The following is a 23,578-nucleotide window of genomic DNA, read 5'->3' on the forward strand; positions in this document are numbered from 1 at the left end:
GCGTAGAATGCTGGTCTTCAGCCCATCTTCGCCCCACCCGATCTCTTAGCGTGACCCTGTCTGCTGGCTTGTTCCTAGACACGCCCGTCCTTCCCTACTCGGCACTATTGCTCTAACCCCATCGGTTTCTTTAAGTTACTAAGTTAGGAAGCTTCGAGGATCCAGAGAACGCAAGTGTGGACATAAGACAGGGCTCTGCTGTATGAGAAGTCTAAAAAAGGGGGATCTGAGCCACCAGAAACAAGAAACCCAAGTTCTAGGAAGACCCCGTGGTGATTTGTTCAGAGAAAGATTCTGAGAACCTACAGTTGGAGGACAGCACAGCTCAGCATCCAGGAGTCCAGGATAGAATGTCCCCAGGAGAGCAGGCTGGAGCCAGGCCTGCCCAAGATCATCCTGGCCTGCCAGGCAGGTAGCCGTCTGCGCCCTTTGCCAACTGTGGAGGACCCACAGCTTCTGGTTTTTGAGCCAGACAAGCACGAAGGAGCAGCTGGGACAGAGCAGGCCTGGGACTTAGACACCTGAATGCCATTTGGTTTGCCTGCAGGAGAGAGGAAGCTTCTCGAGGTGGAGTCGGTGGGTGAGAGTGGCCCAAAGGGTAGGCCTGTGCTGGCGGGCACTGAGCACCGGCCTGCAGGGCTCCCAAAGAGCTGGGCCTGACCCAGCAGGAGCAGGAGGTCCCAGAATAGGACACAGCACTCTGACCTCACAATACCCAGGGTCAGCTAGGCTGGCCTTGCAAGCCCTGGTGCCCTTCCCAGCCCGGGCCAGGCCCGGGGCCCTGGGCAGCCTCCAGGTGTGGTGCCCTCACAGGGGCACCCCCTTCCTGTGGCCCTGGGGCATGTCTCTGCTCACCAATTATGAGGGGCTCAGGCATCAGATCGAGAGGCTGGTGCGGGAGAACGAGGAACTGAAGAAACTGGTGCGGCTCATTCGAGAGAACCACCAGCTCAAGACGGCCATCAAGACTCAGGCTGGTGTCCTGGGCATCAGCGGGTTCTCCAACGCCCTCGGCGAGCCTGTGACCAGCTCGACTCCATGCCAGGGTAAATGCGCAAGGACGGTGGGAGGGCAGGGTGATGCCACAGCAGGAGCCTCCCAGTTGTGGGGAGACAGTCAGTAAGGGAGGGGAGCATCAGGCCCTGGGGGAGAGGACCAGGCCCGGCTCACCTGCTCACCAGAGGACAAAAACCCCGCAGGGCCATAGACTGGGAATCCCATCCCTGGAGCTCCACATACATGCAGCCATGTCACCCCTGTAAACTCCTCCTTCCTCCCCAGTCACTCTCCACTCAAATGAAGGAAGCAGCTGGAGACTGAACCCAGAGGCCCAGGAGCACCATCAGGGCTGCAGCCAGGCTTAAGGAACCAGCCATGCATGGAGAAGATGCAGGGGTGGAGGTGGAGGAGTCTGAGATTAAACAAAGATGTTAGAGGGGCTAGAGTCCTAGCACAGCAGGGAGGGTGCCTTGCACTCAGTTGACCAGAGTTCAACTCTGGCATCCTATCTGTTGTCTCAGGAATGGTTCTTGATCATTCTAGACCCAGGAGTGAGCCCTGAGCATTGCCAAGTGGCCCAAAAACAAAAACAAGAAGGGCTGGAGTCACAGCACAAGGTTAAGGTGTTTGTTTTGCATGAAGCTGACTGACATCCCACATGGTCCTCTGACACTGCCAGGAGTAGTTCCTGAGCACAGAGGCAGGAGTAACCCCTGAGCACTGCCGGGTGTGGCCCCAAAATAAAAACTAAGAGGAAGTTACAGGGTTTTTCAGAAAAGTAGTAGTGTCTGGGTGTCTTGTGGTCCTGGGGAGCAGGGACTGGCCAGACGCAGAGCAGCACTGAGAAGCCCCACAGCTGAGTGTAGGTGCCAGAGATTAGCCAGCTGTGAGCACTAAAGAGAGACCTCACCAGGGGTTTCATGGCCTCAGGGTATGGCAGCAAGGGGCAGTAGCCCCACATCACAGACGAGTACATGATGAAACACCCATGAACACTCAATCATTGCAGCCACATGCTGTCTCTCCCTGCCCTGTGCTGGGAAGGAGAGGGCCAGGTTTGTTCCCAGGCAGGTGCCCACCCAGCTGCTTCAGGACCCACTTCTGCCCACTCCCTGCTTGCACCCCAGCCTCTGCCCCCTAAGCCCTCTGCAGTGTAGATCCTCAGCCGCTCAAGGAAGCCTCAGATCTTTCCACTTCTCCGTGGCCTTTGAGACCGAGAATGCAAGTCTTCCAGGGCCCCGAGAGCACCCTCATTCCATTCCATCAACCTCTTTACTATTTATTGGTAATTTGTTTCGGGGACCAGACCTGTAGTGCTCAGGACATGCTTTTTACTCTTGTTCTTTCAGTTTGGGGTCTACACTCTATGTTCGGGGGTAGGTTACTCATAGAATCACTCCTGGGGGTGCTCAGGGGACCATAGGGGAAGCCAGGGATTGAAACCAGGTCAGCCACGTGCAAGGCAAGCGCGTCACTCCAGCTCCAGGACTTAGATCCAATACTGTGTTCAGGGATCACAAGGGATCACCCTTGGGACGCTCAAGAGACCATGTGGGTTATTGGGGATCAAACCTGTGTCAGCTGCTTTCCAGGGAAGCACCTTATCTGCTTATCCGTATCTTTACTCCATTTACCACAACCACCACAGCCCTATCACAGCTGTGCCATAGCTGCTGCCAGGCTGGCTCTGCCTCTACTTCCGCTGGCACCACCCACTGCAAGGCCCCAACCCTCTCTCAACCTCCTCAACCGCCCCACCCCACCCCTCACCCAATCCTCCAACTCTCCCCCAACACTCCCCAGCCCTTGGAGGAACATGCACTCATGAGGCCCTGGAACTAATCAACTCTAGACCTAAGTGTTGTGTTTCTTTTTTGTTGTTGTTGCTGTTGTTGTTGTTGTTTGGGTCACACCTGGTGACGCTCAGGGATCACTCCTGGCTCTGCACTCAAAAATCGCTCCTGGCAGGCTGGGGGGACCATATGAGATACTGGGGATCAAACCTGGGTCCATTCTGGGTTCTGGGTCAGCTACGAGCAAGGCAAGTGCCTTACTGCTGTGCTATCACTCGGCCCCTGGATCTAAGTGTTTCTTTTTTGTTTGTTTGTTTGTTTTTGTTTTTGTTTTTGGGCCACATCTGGCGGTGCTCAGGGGTTACTCCTGGCTGTCTGCTCAGAAATAGTTCCTGGCAGGCACGGAGGGGGGGGGGGCATATGGGACGCCAGGATTCGAACCAACCACCTTTGGTCCTGGATCGGCTGCTTGCAAAGCAAACGCCGCTGTGCTATCTCTCTGGGCCCAACCTAAGTGTTTCTAAGAGCAAATTTGTCCTCCGGTTTAACACAAAATGTGTGCCTCTTCTCTACTGTAGCTAATCGCCTTAAGCACACACAACCTACTTTCCCCAATCCCCTTACCCTGCGTTCCCTAAATACAAAAGCATACACACTGTTGTAATCCCCTCTCATTTCCTACCCGTTTGGCTGACACAGAGTCCACACCTTACTCTCCACCTTACTCTCCCCCAATATAAATATCCCTCTCGCACCTCCAAGGACCTACTCTCCCTAAGTGGCTGTGTATACTTCTTTTCGGGTGCTCTACTTGCCTGAGATCCAACCTCACCAGTGACTTCTAATCTTAGGATCTGCTTCACCAGTGTCATTGACACTGTCCCCTCTTCTCACCACCTGGAAGCCACCTACCAGCACTCCTGCCATCTCTTCTGGCTCCTTCCCATGGGCTAAATCCTAACACTAGTCCTCAGTGTCCCTCAAATTGGCCACAATGATCCCAAGCCCATAGGCCCCCCCTTTCCTCTGGAAGGTTCTACCACTAAAGACACAGACAACAGAGTATTTTTTAAATAATTTTTTATTTTGACCAAAGTGGATTACAAATCTTTCACCATAATATTTTAGGTACATAGTGACATTGAATCAGGGGCATTCCCACAACCAGTGTTGTTATCCTCCCACCACCCCTGTTCCCAGCATGCATCCCATATCCGCCTCCTTTGACCCCCAGGCTGCTAGTATAAAAATGGTCCTCTCTGTGTCTAGCTTGTTGTAGATTAGGTATCGATTCTGGTGTCATTGGCTTTGGATTTGGTGTTTAAGTCTGATCATTTTTATTTCTACTCAATGTTCATATGACTGTTGGGTCTTGGTACTTTCCATTATTTCCCCATCAATTTATGAGTCAGAACAAGATGGTTCAAGTTATGTGATTCTGTTTGAAGGAAAGAAAAAAAGGGGGGGGCAAAAATCAAACAAACAAAAATCAGGAGGAGTCCTTCTAGAGGCTATAAAAAATCGATTTAAGAGAAGAAAGGAAAAAAAATAATAATACAAAAAAAAAGAAAATCAAACAAAAAAAACCTGAAAAGCACCACAGCAATAAAGACAGCAACCAAACAATAACCAGTCCTGAAATAAAAACAAAACAAAGCAAAAATAAAAAACAAAAAACAAACAAACAACAATAATAAAAAATTAATTTGTGCTTCTCTTTTTTTATAGTTACAGTAAATATTGGGGAGATTAGAAAGGGAATTCCCTTGACCTAAAAGAAACAGGGTTTCTCCGCCTTTGAAGTATACTGTCGTGGGAATAACTACAGGCTTCTTACATGCTCTTTTACTTTCCCCAGATCCTTTTGTGATGTCTGGAAACTTTCCACTCAGTCGTGGATGATAACATCAGGCCTCTGTAACTAGAGATCTTGGTATTTTCATAGGTCATAGGATAGAGCCTAGGATGGAGTCTTTCTTTATGGTTCTAGAAGTTCTGTTCCATCACTGTTGTTTTAATAGTCTTCTATAGTAGTGATCTTGGTTTTTGCAACCCATCCTAGGACTAAGCCTAGGATAGAATCTTTCACTATGTTTCCAGAAGTTCTGCTCAGTTGCAGTTATCTCTGTCAGACCTCTGGAATTAGAGTTCTTGGTTGTTGTACAGATTGTAGGCCAAAACCTAGACTGGGGTCTTTTTTATTGGTCCCAGGATAAGTTCTGTCCAGCCTGCCAGGAGCGATTTCTGAGTGTAGAGCCAGGAGGAACCCCTGAGCACTGCTGGGTGTGACCCCCAAAATCAAAAAAAAAAAAAAAAGAAAAAGAAAGAAGGAAAACTTTTACCAACTATAGATTTGCATCTTTCATATTAAATTGTCTCTTTTGCTTGTTTGGGGTTTTTTGGGGGGGCACACCCATTTGATGCTCAGGGGTTACTCCTGGCTATGCGCTCAGAAATTGCCCCTGACTTTGGGGGGACCATATAGGATGCCAGAGGATCGAACCTCGGGCCATCCTAAGCTAGCGCTTGCAAGGCAGACGCCTTACCTCTAGCACCACTGCTCCGGCCCTTAGTTTGTCTCTTTTATTGCCCCTTCTAAAAACCTTAGGAAGTTAGTTATCTGTGATAAACCCCTAAAGTAAAAAACTGTTTCCTCAGGAAAAGGAAATTTCGTAGGAAAAACCTGGCTTCTTGCATTAATCTGCATCAGAATGGACACCTAGGGCCTGGACAGATAGGAACTATTTTGAGATGTCAAAATGTACCCTATTTTCATCCTCTGGGCTCATAATTGAAATGTATCTATTCATAAAGTCTGCAAGGCACCTAGAGGCATGTAAATTGTTTTGAAGATCAGTGTATAGTGATAAAGCTTCTGTTAATAAGAGAGATATGTTGTACTTTGCAAAGAAACAAATGTGAGCATTAAAAAAAAAAAACTTGGGGCCGGTGAGGTGGTGCTAGAGGTACGGTGTCTGCCTTGCGAGTGCTAGCCAAGGAAGGACTGCGGTTCAATCCCCCGGCATCCCATATGGTCCCCCCAAGCCAGGGGCAATTTCTGAGCTCTTAGCCAGGAGTGTATAGTTTTGTGAGCATCAAACGGGTGTGGTCCAAAAAACAAACAAACAAACAAAAAACTGTGACTGGTAAAATCCCCATACATACCCCGATATGTGCCAATAAACCAGAACTCTGTTCTCCTGCACAACTGCAAGTGGCTCCTCATATTTCATAATTTGCCATCCATGCACCCACTTCCCTAGAGAGAATTTGAGAAGTTCTCTAACATATTCGGACTAAGCTAGCCATGACAACTGGCCAAGCAAGTGGAAGATAAAGATAAAGAAATGTGATTACATTAAACTAAGCACCTCAAAGGAAATGGTGACCAGGCTGCAAAGAATCCCCACAGAATGGGAAAAATTAGTAACCCCTCTGATAAGGGATTAATATCTAAGTAAGATATATAAGCTTTGGTAGAGCTTAACAAGAAAAAAATTCAAACCCATAAAAAAAAAAATGGGGAGAAGAGATGAACATGGACTTCCTCAAAGAAGAAATGCAGATGATCAAAGGCACATAAAAAAAAGTGTTCCACACCACTAATTATCAGGGAGATGCAAGTCAAAACAAAAATGAGACATCTCACAACACTGTGATGCCAAAAATGAATGAGGGGCCTGAGCAATAACACAGTGAATAGGCCATTTGCCTACTAGATCTAGGTTAGACCTATTAGACCTAGGTTCTATCCCCAGCATCCCAGGTATAATTTCTGAGTGCAGAGCCAGAATTAACCCCTGAGCACTGCCTGGTGTGGCCAAAAAAAAAAAAAGAAGAAGAAGAAGAAGAAAAACCAGAGAGAGGGCCAATATGGGGAGAAAGGGACTCTTGTTCACTGCAGAAGGAATGTTCATTGGTCCAGCTATTTTGAAAATAATATGGGTATTCCTGAAAAAATTAGAAATTGTGGGACCAGAGCAATAGCGCAGAGCTAGGGCATTTGCCTTACACGTGGCTGACCCAGGACAGATCTGGATTCAGTTCCCAGCATCCTATATAATCCCTCAAAGCCAGGTGTGATTTCTGAGCGCTTAGCCAGGAGTAACCCCTGAGCATCACCAGGTGTGGCCCCCACAAAAAAAATAAAAAATAAAAATTAGAAATTGAGCTCTCATACAACCCAGCAATATTGTTCCTGGGATTATACACTAATAAAAATCACAATTATACACTAATAAAAAATACACAATGCAAAAAAGCCCTCTGCACTACTATGTTTATTTTAGCAGTATTCACAATAGCTAGAATCTAGAAATAACTCAAGTGCTTGAGCACACACGAGTGGATAAAGAAACTATATTACATCTATGCAATGGAATACTACTCAGCCATAAGGAAATGACGGCATGAAATTTGTTTATACACGGATGGATATGTAGAGTATTATTTTTTTGGTCTTTGGGCCACACCCAGTGACACTCAGGGGTTGCTCCTGGCTTGGGGGACCATATGGGATGCCAGGGGATCGAACCGCAGTCCGTCCTGGGTCAGCCATGTACAAGGCAAACGCCTTACGTCTTGTGCCACCACTCCAGCCCTGGATATGTAGAATATTATGCTGAGTGAAATGAGTCAGAGGGAGAGGAACAGATATAAAATGATGGCACTTATTTGTGAGATATAAAGAAAGATAGTATATTGGGGGCGGGAGAGATAGCATGGAGGTAAGGCATTTGCCTTGCATGCAGAAGGTCAGTGATTCAAATCCCGGTGTCCCATATGGTCCCCCAAGCCTGCCAGGAGCAATTTCTGAGCGTGGAGCCAGGAGTGACCTCTGAGCACTGCCGGGTGTGACCCAAAAGCAAATAAAAAAAGATAGTATGGTAACAATATTCAGAGACAATAGAGAAGAGGATCAGGAGGACCAGTCCTTGGTAGGAAGATCCCCACAAATAGTGGGGGAGTGCAGTTTGGGCAGAGAAGGGACCACTCAGACAGTGATCGTTGGAAATGATCACTCTGAACAAGGACTGGGTGCTGAGAGGTAAAGTGATAGTCCTGATCCCTCTTCAGTAACAGTATTGCAAACCACAGTGCCTACGAAGGAAAAAGGGAGAGGAAGAGAGAAGAAAAGCCTCTGCTCTAGAGATAAGGCTGAGGGGCAGGAGGGACTGGGGCATTTGTCTGGGAAATGGGCACTAAAGAGATGGTTGCTGGAACATTGCATGACTAAAACTCACCCACAAACAACTTTGTTATCTATGTATCTCATAGTGGTTCAATTTTTAAAATTCTTTTTCCATTGGATGGGGGCACATACTGGCAATGCTCAAGGGTTACTCATGGCTGCACTCAGGAATCACTCCTGGAGGTGTTCAGAGGATGATATGGGATGCTGAGGATTCCATATGCTGGGGATCAGACCCACATATATCGCATGCAAGGCATGCAAAAGAATTTTGTTGGTGTTGGTGTTGTTGTTGTTGTTGTTGTTGTTGCCGCCACACCCAGCACTACTCAGGGATTATTCCTGGCTCACTCCTGGTGAGCATGGGGAACCATATGGGATGCTGGGGATCAAACTGTGTAAAGGGCAAGTACCTTACCTGCTGTACTATCGCTCTGGCATAGTCTGTAGGAGAATTATTGACGCATTTCAGATTTTACAACTCCTGATGGGTCCAGCTTTAGGGATTAGGAGATACTTCTAGAAGCAGGGTACCCAGACAGCTGGGAGTGAATTGGAAGGAGAAGAACCATGGTAGAGAGCTGCTTGGACAAAGCTTGGCTCTGAAGAATTACAGGAGTGAGGAACAGATCAGTTTAGTCAGAGCCCAGGCTATGTATGAGATGAGTCTGTCTGGTGTGCGTACCACCTGGTACAATGGAAAGTATGGATTGTGTGCAGATGGATGTAGTGTGCCGTATGGGAATACGAGACTAAATTCTGGCTAAGTTTGAGTGTGAAATAGGTACCTTGAGAATATGTGCTGCAGGCCAAAGTGATAGCACAGTGATAAGGTGTTTGCCTTGCACGCAGATGACCCAGGACAGACCTGGGTTCAATCCCCAGCATCCCATGTGGTCCCCTGAGCATGCCAGGAGCAATTTTTGAGCACAGAGCCAGAAATAACTCTTTTTTTTTTTTTTTGGGTTTTTGGGCCACACCCGGTAACGCTCAGGGGTTACTCCTGGCTATGTGCTCAGAAGTTGCTCCTGGCTTGGGGGACCATATGGGACGCCGGGGGATCGAACCGTGGTCTGTCCAAGGCTAGCGCAGGCAAGGCAGGCACCTTACCTTTAGCGCCACCGCCCAGCCCCCAGAAATAACTCTTGAGTCAGGTGTGGCCCCAAAACCAAAAAAAAAAAAAATAGAGAGAGAGAGAGAGATGAGAGAGAGAGAATATGTGTTGCATGAGTGTGAATGCAATATGTGCAGTGTATGTTTTATGGGTTGCTCTGTGTGACTACATATACATAGCATGTTGGTATGTGGGTGACTGCTATGTGCATCCTCGTGTGTGTAAGGGTGTAAGTGACCAGTGAAAGGTGAACTATGGATCTCCAGAGGTAAACAATGTGGTCAGATCACCCAGGCCAAGGAACTTGAATTTGCTCCTGGGCAAGAAGACATTAGTGGTTCTAACGGAAAGTCATCCAGGTGTGTGCTTAAGGAAGATGGCTCCAAGTGCTGTGGGAAAGGCGATGAGAGCGGCAGAATGCCAGGTCTAATGGGCTCTTAGAGTCAACTGAAAGGAGAGGAGGGAGTGAGCTAGAAGAAAAGTCTGTTCATGTTCCTTACTAGGAAAGCTTCCGGGATGTGAGTGTGGAGAAGAGAGGCCAGAAGAAGTCTGCTCTTCCAAGCTACTTCTTGAGACCAGCGAATTCTCTGTGTTCAGGCCTTGTCAAAGTTGAATCTTTGGGACCCTGACAGCTGCCTCCGATTTTTCTCTTGCTACCTCTTCCTCGCCCCATCCCCGTGGCTTTCTTTCCTTTTGGTGCCAGGTGCTTTTTTTTCTATTTACTCTTATGAACGCAACCTTCCATTTCTCTTTCTGGGCCCACATTCCTCTTCCTTTGTTCTCTAGAACTCCACAGCTTCCTTTCACAATGGCAGAGAGGTGGGCCAGACATACAGTATAGTGGGTAGGACACTTGCCTGTCACATGCCTGATTCATGCTTTTTCCCTAGAACCGCAGATAGTCCCCCGAGCACTTCTAGGAGTGAGCCTTTAAGTGCAGAGCCAGGAGTAATCCCTGAGCACTGCCCGTGTGGCCCAAAAACAAACAAACAAAAAAAGTGAAAAAGAAGATAGAGCAATAACCAAGCAGATAGGGTATTTACCTTGTACCCAGCTGACCTGGGTTCTATTCCTGGCATCCCACATCTCCAGAGCCTACCAGAAATAATTTCTGAGTGCAGAGTCAGGAGTAACCCCTGAGTGCCACCAAGTGTGGCACAAAAAAAAAAAAAAAAAAAAAAAAAGGAAAAAAAATCTCCCTTCGAAGCTGGAGAAATAGTACAGTGGAAAGGGCACTTGTCTTGTACTTGGCCAACATAGGTTCAAACTTTAACATCCCATATTGTCCCCCAAGCCTGCCAGGAGTGAAAATGAGCACAGAGTTATGAGTAAGCCTTGAGCATTGCCATGTATAGTTTGCACGCGCACACACACACACACATAAGATGGCATGTGAAGACAGAGCGATAGCACAATAGTACAAATAGATTTACCTTGCACGCAGCCAACCCAGATTTGATCAGTGATATATGGTCCCCTGAATGATTCCTGAGTGCAAAGTCAGGAGCAACACCTGAGGGTCCCCGGGTGTGGCTCCAAAACAAACAAAACAAAAAGAAGAGCATGAGAACTAGGAGTGGCTATTGGAAGACACAACAGAGAAAGGGCGCGCAGAGTTGGATAAGGGTGTTTGAAAAATTGAGCATTTGTTTCAATGTTATAGGAAAGGGAGAAGAAAATATTAATGTAAAGGTTAGGAAGGAAAAAGGGGATTTCTATGGACATGGCTTGCATTTCTCCTGTAAAACTTTTTTTTTTTTTTTTGGTTTTTGGGCCACACCCGTTTGACGCTCAGGGGTTACTCCTGGCTATGCGCTCAGAAATCACCCCTGGCTTGGGGGACCATATGGGACACCGGGGGATCGAACCGCAGTCCATCCACTTGCAAGGCAGACACCTAACCTGTAGCGCCACCTTCCCGGCCCTCCTGTAAAACTTTTATCTTCTGATCTAGAAGGCAGGAAAGACTGAGCAAAACAGAGGCCTGTCCTGCTGTAATGTACGGCGCCTGTGAGTAGTAAGGGCAGCATCCACCAAACTTCTCCGAGAGTATTTTATGGCTGAAGGTCAGGAGAAGAGAAAGCAGACAAGAAAAGCTGGCAGCAAGAGTTTGGGCACATTGCAGAGGAAGTGGAGACCGCTGGGGGGGGGGGGGTACATAAAAAGGCTGGGGTAGCAGAGACCAGTAGAATCGAAAAGACCAGGTGGCCAGGAATGCTCTTCCAAAAAGGGAGGAGGTACAATTGTGAGTTAAGAATGGCCATCTGGGGGCCGGGCGGTGGCGCTAGAGGTAAGGTGCCTGCCTTGCCTGTGCTAGCCTTGCCTGTGCTAGCCTTGGATGGACTGCGGTTCGATCCCCCGGTGTCCCATATGGTCCCCCAAGCCAGGAGCAACTTCTGAGCGCATAGCCAGGAGTAACCCCTGAGCGTCACGGGTGTGGCCCAAAAACAAAACAAACAAACAAACAAAAAAGAATGGCCATCTGAGTGGCTAGACATCCAGAAGCATTGGCTGTTGGCTAACTTGATTTCATAGGGAAGAAACAGATGCCAAGACATTTTGACTGTTGTCATGTGACAGGGTCATGGGGGAGATGGAGCCAGGACAAGATCAGGACAGCAGGACCCTCCTGCTCCACAGGCTTGATTCACTCAGGGAAATGGAAATGACTGGGCAGAAAAAGCTGCTGGCTCAGAGAAGAATTGAGAGCCAACTAAGGGCTCATATCCCTAGCACTGTGATACTCTGAAAACCAAAGCCTGCCCAATGGGTCAGACCTCACTCCCATAGGATGTCAGGATGGGAGAGAGTCAGCGCAGATCAGGCTGATAGAAATGCACGGGCCTGGGAGTTGGAAGATTCAACAAGTCTTGCTGCCTGGACCTTCCCCATGCCTCCTTTCATCTTCAGTCCCCACCCCACCCCACCCCAGCCCCTGCCAGCACCCATAATCTTCTCTAGAGGGGCTGTGAATTAGTTTCTGCCATTTTTTCAGCCCCTCAAACCCACATTACAATGTGCTCAATGTTCCAAGTTCAATCTGCCTGTCCCCTCAAGCCTCTACCTTCCATGTAGATGCAATTTACCACCTTAGAACAGTTCTCAACCCTCCCACCCAAAACTTCCATTCCATTACTTACTCAGCATTTCCAGGACCCCTCCCAGCAGGATCAGGCAGCTCTCAGACTAGATTCCCTCAGAAGTCAAAGTGGGGGCCGAGGGATAGCACAGTGGTAGGGCATTTGCCTTGCACACAGCTGATCCAGGAGAGAGCTGGGTTTAATCCCTGGTGTCCCATATGGTCCCCTGAGCCAGGAGCGATTTCTGAGCGCATAGCCAGGAGTAACCCCTGAGCGTCACCTGGTGTGACCCAAAACCCAAAAATAAATATAAATAAATAAATAAATCACAGCTGCTTTAAAAAAAAAAAGTCAAAGTGAGAGTACAGCAGGGAGGGTGTTTGTATTGCATACGGCCAACTCGGGTTTAATCCTCGGCACCCCGTATGGTTCCTTGAGCACCATGAGGAAAGTTCCCTGAGCACAGAGCCAGGAGTAAGCCCTGAGCACAACTGGGCATGACTCAAAACAAAAACAAAACTAACAGCCCTTAGACCAATACCTAAGATTCCAACGCCAGCTCAACCCTCAAGAGCCATCGCCTCAACATTCACACTTCAGGAACCATCTCCCCCATGGAATGAATCATCTCATGACCTGGACCCCTTTTCTTCAGGACCCATCTGCTCCCAGGATCCTCTCCTCCCTTGTCCCCTCTGAACCCCTAACTCTATGACTCCTCTTCTCTGAGGGCCCACCTACCCTCAGTTTCCCTCTCCTCCCTCTTATCCTTCTCCCCTCAGGACTCTTCTCCCCCTGTCCTCTGAGCCTTTCTCCCCCAGGTCTCCTCTCCTCTCAGTCCCCCTCTCCCTTCTGCACCAACATAAAATGTCCCACTAAGTCGTTTATCTTCTGGGCAGTTTCTGCCCTCTCCCTCTGAGGCCTGATTCCTTCATCTTATGTCTAGGCCATGTCGTTTGCTCCGCCCCTAGACTCTAGCTCCCCCCAAGATTCTACTTCAGACCCTACCTTGCCCCCCAGGTTCAAGTTCTACTCAGGACTCTGCCTCAGACTCTACTTCAGGCCACAAGCTCCAGTCCTTTCATCTATTTGCAGAGACCCCGCCTTGCTCCCCACCCAGCAGTGCCCTTTTCTCATTACTATTTGTGTGGGCAACCGGGAAGAGCCATGATCAGGGCAGTGAAGCTGCCTGTTCTGTTCTGCCTGGGCAAGAGAGGAGAGCTGCTTGGGGTCTGAGTCAGCTCTGGGGGCAGATGAAGGGTGCACACCCCCAGCAGGGGTGGCATGTGAACAGTAACTGAGAGTTGTTCCAAGAAAAGACGTACAGATGCAGGGAATTCCGAAGCTCTGCTGACTAGAGAGGGAACAGTGATGGCTCCAGCCCTATAGTACTTTCTTCACCCCAAAAAGATCCCCATTAGATATTACACATCTATTGCCTATATCCTGTTGCATTAAAAATCAGTCCATTTTTAATAGTCTTTTTTCTCCTCCGTTTCCAATTTAGACTTTTAATAAGTTTTTGAAGAGGCCCAGGTTTTTGTTTATTGTAACAAAGTTTTAGTTTTGGGCCTGGGCTGGAGGTGATGCAAGCTTTCACCTCTCTTGTTTTAATGGCCTTTGAACCCCCAGGTGGGGTGTTGGCCATCTTTGAAAATTGTTGCACGTGGCCCAGGGTTGTGGGCTCAGTGCACCCGACAAGAGCCAAAATTAAACTGAAAAGCAGAAATATTACCATTGTTGCTGGTTTCTTGGGTCCAGGATTCAGGTCCCTGTTCGGGCGCCAGATGTTGCATTAATTAATTAAGGATGGGGCTGGATGGTGGATGATGCCATCCAGCCCACATGGCTCTGCAACCTCCATGCAGCCGGCGAGTTCCAGGCCCAGGTAAAATCACTCACACGCAGGCTTCAGGAAGAATCATCTTTATTTATGCCCTAGCCACCACAGGTGTGTGGCCTATGTCAACCTTTTAAGCATTCAGCTATATTTTGCTAGCCCTGCATCTTATCTCCTGTTAGCCATCTTCCCTTTGGGCTCCATGCAGCCCAAAGATCCAAAAGCCAGGAAGCCAAGCCGGGCCAAAAGAGAAACGGCAAAAGGGCAAAGAGCCAAAAGGGCAAAAAGCCAAAAAGGGCCGAATTCCCTTGGTCCAAGCCTTATCTACCTTTTCCCCGACCCCTCCCAGGAATGGGAGGGTCTAGCAGGTAAGGTTACACCTACTATCCGGTTTCCAAGACCCCTCCCCGAAATGGGTGGGTCTAGGGTCTTAAATAGGTACACCCACAATATCCCTTCTCAGCTATAACCAATATCAATAGCTAACTAGATTTTCTGCTTTTAGGGCTCCACCCGATTCTGATTTTTGTTGTTAGTGGAGAGGGGCATGATACCTAGGGCTGTAAACCCTGTATTTTATATGTTACATATATTCATATTTTTATCTCAATACTTTCACTGCCTCTCGATTTGCCTGTTCTAGACATTTCATTATAGAACCAGCCGTACGTGACTCTCCTGACTGGGTTCTACCATTTCCTGTGCTGTGTTCAAGGTTTATTGATGGTATGGCCTGAATGAGGACTTAGGGTTGTGACCAGGGCTTTGGGTTTGGTTTTCTTGCATGAGATGAGAACTTGGCGCTGCATGGAGGAACCACATTTTGTTTATCCACCTATCAGTAAATACTCACTTGATTGTTCCCTCCTTTGGTCCATTACACATCCATCTTTATTTCATTTCTGTTTCTCTTAGATCTGTACCCAGGTGTGGGATTGCTGGGTCATTGGTAGCTCTGTGAAGGAAGCCACACTCTGCTTAAGGAACAGCTGACTTGTTCTCTAAAGTGACGCCACTCTGCCTCCTCCCCATCAACCATGTAGGAGAAACCCCACTTTCCACATCCTAGCTGGTTACACATCTCTTCATCAGAGTCATTCTAGTGGGTGTGAAGAGGTAGTTATTATGATTTTGACTTGCATTTCCCTGGTGATAAGCTTCTTTTCACTTTTTGGGCCATTTGTAGATCATCTCTGAAAAATGTCTGTTCAGATACTTGGCCCTTTTTTGTTTGTTTGAACTATCACCTGCAGGTGCTTTGAAGGCAAACCATATACAGTGCGAGGGATCAAATGGGGGCTGATACTGCATTCAAGACAAGTGTCTTAACCCCATTTTAACAGAGTCTGAGGTATTATCTTAGGCCCCACTGATTGTTTTAAGTTTCATGTCTTTTTGTTTTCTTTTGATTTGGGGCCACACCCAAATGCTCAGGGGTTACTCCTGGCTCTGCACTCAGAAATCGCTCTGGGCAGGCACGGAGTCCATCTGGGATGCCGGGATTCAGACTATCCTCCTTTCTGGGTTGGCTGTGCAAAGCAAATGCCTCACCTCTGTGCTATCTCTCTGACCCCTCTAATAAGGATTTTGCTCTGCTGTAATGGACCAAAAGAGGAAACAATCTGTTCTAGGACCCACTAAGCACTGCCATCAAAATAACACCAAGTTTTAATCCATGTATATAGGATGTTTTTCTATTTATTTAGATGATCTTTAACTTCTTTCAACAATGTGTTCCATTTTTTAGAATATGCCTTTTTCATTTATCTTGTTTATTCCTCCTAAATATTTTATTGTATGCTATATTCTATTTTTTAATTTTTAATATTTTTACAAGTTTTTCATAGTTGAATTTCAGTAACATAGTGACAGTGAATTAGGGTCATTCCCACCACCAGTGTTGACCTCTCTCCATCAGAGTTCCCAGCATGCATCCCATACATCCACCCTTAGCCCCATAGACTGCTAGCGTTACAGATCCATTTTGTGTATAGCTTCTTATAGTTTGAGTCTCTCTCTCTTTTTGGACGGGGAGGGTCACAACCGGCAGCGCTCCGGGGTTACTCCTGGCTCTACGCTCAGAAATTGCTCCCGGCATGCTCTGGGGACCATATAGAATGTCGGGATTCGAACCACCGTCCTGCATGTAAGGCAAACGCCCTACCTCCACTCTAGCTCTTCAGCCCCAAAGGCTGACCTTTTTTTTTTTTTTTTTTTTTTTGGTTTTTGGGCCACACCCATTTGACGCTCAGAGGTTACTCCTGGCTATGCGATCAGAAATCGCCCCTGGCTTGGGGTGACCATATGGGATGCCGGGGGATCGAACCGCGGTCCGTCCTATGCTAGCGCTTGCAAGGCAGACACCTTACCTCTAGCGCCACCTTCCCGGCCCCAGGCTGACCATTTTTTATTTCCACTCTATGCTCCTGGAATCGTTTGGGCACTGGGTCCCATCCACAATTTTTTTCCTTTTATCAGTTTTTAGGGAGACATAAACATAACTAGATGATTTATAAAAAAGAAGAAGAGGGAGGAGGAGGAGGAGGAGGAGTTAGGAGGAGGAGGAGGAGGAGGCGGCACTCAGGGGTGACTCCTGGCTGGCTGCTCAGAAATAGCTCCTGGCAGGCACGGGGGACCATATGGGACGCCAGGATTTGAACCAACCACCTTAGGTTCTGGGTCGGCTGCTTGCAAGGCAAATGTCACTGTGCTATCTCTCCAGCCCTGTTTATTTGTTTATTGTTTTGCATAGGTGCAATAAATATTGGGGAAATTAGAAAGAAAATTTCCTTGCCTTAAGTGATCCAGGGTGTCTCTACCCTTGAAGCATACTTTCATGAGACCGACTGTAGGCTCTGAGCATGTTAGCTGTCAAACCCCAAGGTCTTTCTTTATGGTCCCAGGAAAAATTCTGCTCAGTCGTAGATGTCATAGTCAGTCTTCTTAATTGTGATCTTGGTTTTTGCAGATCCTATGATGGGGGCACATTCTGATTTCATCTCACATTGGGTGGTGAGGTAGGGCCACCTGCCCTTAGATCAAGTTGTTGCTGCTTCCTTGTCAGGGTGTCTTATGATTCTACCCTGTTGCAGTCGCAAGTTGGTGCCAGAGTAGTATTAAAGCCTTCCCCAAGGGGAATTTGATTCCTGGTGCTGATGCAGGTTTCTCAGAGTAACACACAATCTAGTTGGGTTTGACTCTCCTTGTACCTCCATAGTCAGAGCCTATGAAATGATTCTGTTACGGTCCACAGTTGAAGAACGAGATGACACAATTGAAATAAAGCTAAGCAAGACTTTATTTCGTCAACCAATATCTACAAATTGGCTGACCAGGGCACTGTGACTATGGAGGTCACAAGCCAGGTTAGATAGGGCTAGAAGCAGAAAGTCTTGACCTTTAAGTTGATTGGCTTTTGTCTAGGGTGTTTCATCCTGTCCTTTTATGTATAGATGTCTAGGGCAGCATCATGATTTTTGTAATAGAAATTTAGCCCTTAAATGGAAACTTAGCCTTGTTAATCTTAAATGGAAACAATATTGGCTCAACAAAATGGAGTCCCTTCTGCTCTAGGCTTCACAATTCTATGGACACCTCATCTCTTGGTAGGTTAACTTCTCAGCACTTAGGAGAACAAACAGTAGTCCAATAGACCTCAATTCCTATCCTGTCCAATTATTTTACTTTATTTTATTCTTTTTTTTTGGGGGGGAAGGGGGGAAGCTTACTGGCTGTGCTCAGGAATCACTCCTGGCAGTCAGTGCTCAAGAGACCATATGGGTGTCCAAGATCAAACCTGGGCCTCCCTCATGCAAGATAAGCACTTTCCCTGAAGTAGTAACTCTATGGTCCTGGATTTTATTTTTTTGTTGTTTTGTTTTTTTGTTTTGCTTTGTTTTATTAGGGGGGCAAACATGGCAGCACCCAGGGGTTACTCCTGGATCTGCACTCAGAAGTTACTCCTGGGAAGTTCAGGGAACCATATGGGATGCTGGAGATAAAACCCCTATAAACACCCTTTCCAATAGTATAGTATAGTGACTATACTATTGCTCAGACCCTGGATTTGTTTTTTTGCTTTTTTGAGTTACACCCATTTGATGCTCAGGGGTTACTCCTGGCTAAGCGCTCAGAAATTGCCCCTGGCTTGGGGGGACTATATGGGACGCTGGGGGATCGAACCGTGGTCCTTCATTGGCTAGCACTTGCAAGGCAGACACCTTAACTCACCCCTCAGGCCCTGGGTTTTTTTTGTTTTGTTTTTGTTTTGTTTTTTTTTGGGGGGGGGGCACACCCGGCGTTGCTCAGGGGTAACGCCTGGCTGTCTGCTCAGAAATAGCTCCTGGCAGGCACGGGGGGACCATATGGGACACCAGGATTTGAACCAACCACTGTTGGTCCTGGATCAGCAGCTTGCAAGGAAAACGCCACTGTGCTCAGGCCCTGGATTTTACCTTTAACTGTTTGAAAGAAAATAAGCAGAGCCGTGTTGGACACACACAAAAAGAACAGAGACTTCCATGCCAATGCCTGCTGACTGCTGATGGCTTGCTTATACTCTGTCTTTCCTGCTTGCTAGAACCAGGCACAGCTGAGTGCCATGACAGGGAAGTGCTGGATGAAGGGACATTTCAGGCCCCACTGACAACCCTACAGAACTTTTTTTTTTTTTTGAGTTTTTGGGCCACACCTGGTGATGCTCAGGGGTTACTCCTGGCTATGGCTCAGAAATCTCTCCTCGCTAGGGGAACCATATAGGACGCCAGGGATCGAACCAGGTTCGTCCTAGATTTGCCGCGTGCAAGGCAAACACCCTACCACTGAGCTATGGTGAGGGCCCCCTTCAGAACTTTTCAACAAGAGCAGACCAAAGAGATAGTACAGCAGATAAGGTGGTCACCTTGCACACAATACCCCGTATGGTCACCTAATGACTGTCAGGAGTAAGCCTTGAACACTGCCAGGTTTGGCCCCAAAACCAAACCAACACAAAATTTAAAAAGGAGCTTTCAGGGGCCAGAGAGATAGCATGGAGGTAGGGCAGTTGCCTTGCATGCAGAAGGACGGTGGTTCGAATTCCAGCATCCCATATGGTCCCCCGAGCCTGCCAGGAGCGATTTCTGAGCACAGAGCCAGGAGTAACCCCTGAGCGCTGCTGGGTGTAACCTCCCCACCCCCGCCCCTCAAAGAAAAAGAGAAAAAAAGGTGCTTTCAATATACCTGTAGCTGGGGCAAACAGTGGCATGCATTTACTCGAACTTTCCTTTTTCCACCTCGCCTTTTTTTGTTTGTTTGTTTGTTTTGTTTTTTGGGTCACACCCGTCGGCGTCAAGGGTTACTCCCAGCTCTTCACTCAGAAGTAATTCCCGGCAGGCACAGGGGACCATATGGGATGCTGGGATTCGAGCCAGGGTCTGTCCTGTGTGGGCCAAGTGCAAGGCAAAGGCCTAACCACTGTGCTATCTCTCCAGGCTCCTCCACCCAGCCTTTTTCTTTTTTTTTTCACCCGGCCTTTTTAAGTAAATGCTCCCACTTCCAATATCTGCGCATCACCCAAGCCCCTTCCCAGATAGCCTTCCCCAAGGGGACCCTGGGATGTGTGGGCTCCCAACTCCGTCCAGGCTGGGACCCTGGTCAGAGCCACCAGAAGTGTCTCAGTGTTGTCTCTGGTCCCCAGGTGTCTACCTGGCCCCATCCCCAGCAGCAGCTAACGACAACATACTGGATGATATGGGTCTCATGGCCTTGACACCCCTTGGCGACATGCTCAACAGCCCGCAGCCTGATGCCCTCAACATACTACTGGCCGGCCCAGCTTCACTGCCACTCACCAGCCCCCTGGACGGTTCCCTGGGCATGCCCTCCACGGGCACTATGACGCCCAGCAGCCCCCTGGCAGGCCATATGATGACGCCTCCGGGGGGCACTCTGCCCAGCCCTGTGCCGGGCCCCATCTCTGTGGGCAGCCCCCTGCTCAATGCCACCGTCAATCCCAGCCTCCTGACTGTGGGCAATCTTGTGCTGCCCGAGGTGCCCAGGCTACGGCTGCCAGAGTCCCCAGGAGCACCGCATGCCTCTGTTCCTGCAGGGCCCACTCTCGTTTCCAAAGGTAATTGCAAAAGGGGCACAGTGGGAGGGGGCTTGAGGACGCTGCTGACTGATGTGCTAGCCAGAAGGAAGGGTCCTGCCCCTCAAACTACCAGAAAACCCCTCAGGATCCTGCCCCTCGAACGCTCCCCTGGGTCTTACTGGACTTATCCCTCCCACCAGGTTCTTGCCAGCGTTTTCATTGTTTTGGTTTTTTGGTTTTTGGCTCACACTCAGCTGCTCAGGAATCACTCCTAGTGGAGATCGAGTCGCTCCTGGCTCCAGGAGTAGAAATGATAGCAGGAGTGCTTAAGGGACCCGTGGGACATCAGCTCTACCCTGGTCTTTTTGGTTTTGTTTTGTTTTGTTTTTGGTTCACACACCGGCAGCGCTCTGCTATCTCTCCGGCCCCTCTGAGCGGATTTTTATTTTTTATTTTTTAATTTTTTGGGTTTTTGGGTCACACCCGGCAGCGTTCAGGGGTTTCCTGGCTCTACTCTCAGAAATAACTCCTGGCAGGCTCGGGGGACCATATGGGATGCTAGGATTCGAACCACCGTCCTTCTGCATGAAAGGCAAACGCCTCACCTCCATGCTATCTCTCCGGCTCCTCCACCTTGGTCTTGACAGCCTCAACCCTTTTCTCTCCAGGTCCTACTCAACGGGGCACAACACTGCCCCCCACTGAGCAGCCCCAACAGAATCAGGAGCTGGAGTCCCTCACTGTGACATTTGTGGGGGCACCTGTGCAGACCTCCAGCCCCACCCCGGCAGGGGGCACACCTGGTGCCATGCCAGCCTTCTATGGCACCTCAGATGCCCGTACCCAATCTGGTGTCCATTCAAGCCAAGGGACTCCTGCCTCAGTCCCTGCTGTGCCAGCAGCCACTGTGCCTACCTCGGCCCCCATGCCCGCCTCCCAAGGAACCCCCCACTACAGCCCCTCCAGCACCACCCAGAACCAGAATGCCCCCCACACCCCTGCCCAGCCCCAGCCCTCACCCAGCACCCATACCACTCCAAGAGTCCCCTGCTCCCCACCGCGTGCCTCTTCCTCCCCGCCTTCGGCTCAAGACCCCCAGTCCCCACGTGCCACCGAGTCCAGCAGGAAGAGTGCCCTGGACCTTGACCGGAAGCTGTCCCCCAGAAAGTTCAAGACTCCAGACAGAGGCCGAGGTCAGTGGTGGGCAGGGGGAGCCCCAGGGTTCCCAGCCTTGAGGCTGCTGAGCCAACTGTGTCTGCAGAGCCCAAGCAGCTGGCCTGGGAGAGGCTGGTGGGGGAAATCGCCTTCCAGCTGGACCGCAGGATCCTGTCGGGCATCTTCCCCGAGCGCGTGCGTCTCTACGGCTTCACTGTGTCCAACATTCCTGAGAAGATCATTCAGGTGCGTGGTGCACCCCACACGGATACACTTGGCCACACTTGGGCACCCTTGGACTGTGGCCGGGTAGTACAGGGATGGGGGAGACCAGGCAGCAGGATGTGGACGTGGGTGCTTGGTGCCACCTTGTCTGGCCACCTTCCTCAGCCAGAGTTGCTGTGGACTTTCAAGGCCTTCTCAGTCAGTCATGGGGGACTCCTGGGAAACTCCAAGTGCAGCTTGGTCCCATGTCCTTCCCCTGCTCTGTCCCTCAGAGCTGCCCACCAGCTCTGCTTCCAGCTGCTGCTCTGCTGCTGTCGAAGGCTTAGAGCTGCTCCTAGGAGGAACCACCATGCCCTGCGTGTGGTCAGCCGGGCAGAACCTTGCCCGGGCTCCAGAGAGGCGCCTGAGGCTCAAAGAAGGCCAGGGTGGGGGCGGGGGTGGCCTGGCAGCCTCTTCCTCCCCGGCTGCCCAGAGGAAGCTCCTACTGCACTCCTGTCTTGCCAGGCTCCGGGGCTGAATGGAGCCAGAAGCAGAAAAGAGGGCAGAGTCTGCAGGGCTAGAGGAGGACAGAGGTGGAGTCCCTTCTTAGTTCTCTCTGCTCTTCTCCTCCCAGGTTCTCCCTGTAACCCTTCCCTCCTCCTCAAGCCCTGTCTGAAGCCCAGACTTCAGAACCCCTTTTTCCAGTTCCAGGGAAACCTAGGTGAAGCCTAACTGCTCTCAGTAGTGGGTGCTATGTGTGGCGCCCCGGCTGGTGGGTTCCAGGGCCCTGCCTGACCCTGCGCCCACGCAGGCAGTGCTGAGAATGAATGGCCAGGCCAGCCCAGGTCTGTGACTTGACACTGATCTGTTGCATAAACAGAAGATGCAGTCATCCCTCCCCCATGCCTGTCCCCTGGAGCTGGTGACAGCGGCACCTTGTGACTCCGCCCTGCTATGTCATATCCCAGATGATGCCCGGGCCACAGCATCTGTGCGAGGGCAGATGTGGGCAGTGGCAAGCAGCCTCCTGAGGCCCAAGTATCTTTTACACGGAGACAATCAAGAGCAGTGAGGGGAGAGCAGTGCCCCCGACTCCAACCCTCACACTGACTGACTTTTTTTTGTCTTGTTTTATTTATTTATTTGTTTTTGGGTCACATCTGGCAGCGCTCAGGGGTTACTCCTGGCTCTATGCTCAGAAATTGCTCCTGGCAGACTCGGGGGACCATATGGGATGCTGGGATTCTAATCACTGTCCTTCTGCATGCAAGCCAAACACCTTACCTCCATGCTATCTCTCCAGCCCCTGCCTTGTTTTATTTTTGTTTGGGGGGCCATACCTGGCAATGTTCTGGGGTTACTCCTGGCTCTGCACTCAGGAATCACTCCTGCTGGTGCTCAGAGGTGCCCATGATCGGATCAGGGCCAGGCCATATGCAAGGCAAATGCCTTCCTTGCTGTGATACTGCCTTGACCCCCCACTGTGACTTTATTTTTTTTCTTTTGCCTACACCTGGTGACACTTCTTGCTCTGTGCTCAGAAATCACTCCTCCTGGTGGTGCTTGGGGACCACATGGGGATCAAACCTGGTTCAACCACAGACAAGGCAAACGCCATCCCAATTGTGCTATCACTCTGATGCCCCAACTCTGACATTTTTATTTTGGGGACTAAACAAACAACGAAACAAAACCCTGTCCTGCGCTTGGTCATAAGATGGATCAAACAGCCCCGTGCTCCGCTGCAGGCTCCCCCAGGACCCTCCCAACCCCCCTGACTCCCTGCCGGCTCTGCCCCACAGGCTTCCCTGAACCCTCACGACCAGAAGCTAGATGAGGAGCTCTGCCAGACTCTCACCCAGCGCTACGTCAGCATCATGAACCGCTTGCAGAGCCTGGGCTACAACGGCCGGGTGCACCCGGCACTGACAGAGCAGCTAGTGAACGCCTACGGCATCCTGCGTGAGCGGCCAGAGCTGGCGGCGACCGAGGGCGGCTCCTACTCCCTGGACTTCCTGCAGCACGTGCTAGTGGAGACGGTGCACCCTAGCATGCTCACTGATGCGCTGCTGCTGCTCTCCTGCCTCAGCCAACTGGCCCATGACGACGGCAAGCCCATGTTCATCTGGTGA

At 49.6% G+C, this 23,578-nt stretch overlaps 1 protein-coding gene across 1 annotated transcript; it reads left to right on the forward strand.

Annotated features, from left to right (window-relative positions):
- The first annotated feature begins 841 nt into the window (after nucleotides 1-841).
- SPATC1 (spermatogenesis and centriole associated 1) lies at nucleotides 842-23,578 on the forward strand. Its single transcript, XM_049765638.1, has 6 exons — nucleotides 842-1,046; nucleotides 6,171-6,176; nucleotides 19,695-20,126; nucleotides 20,756-21,280; nucleotides 21,349-21,488; nucleotides 23,249-23,578. The coding sequence occupies exons 1-6, from the start codon at nucleotides 842-844 to the stop codon at nucleotides 23,576-23,578; spliced, it is 1,638 nt and encodes a 545-aa protein (XP_049621595.1).

Source organism: Suncus etruscus, chromosome 19 (genome assembly GCF_024139225.1).
Source record: "Suncus etruscus isolate mSunEtr1 chromosome 19, mSunEtr1.pri.cur, whole genome shotgun sequence".
Taxonomy (NCBI): Eukaryota; Metazoa; Chordata; class Mammalia; order Eulipotyphla; family Soricidae; genus Suncus; species Suncus etruscus.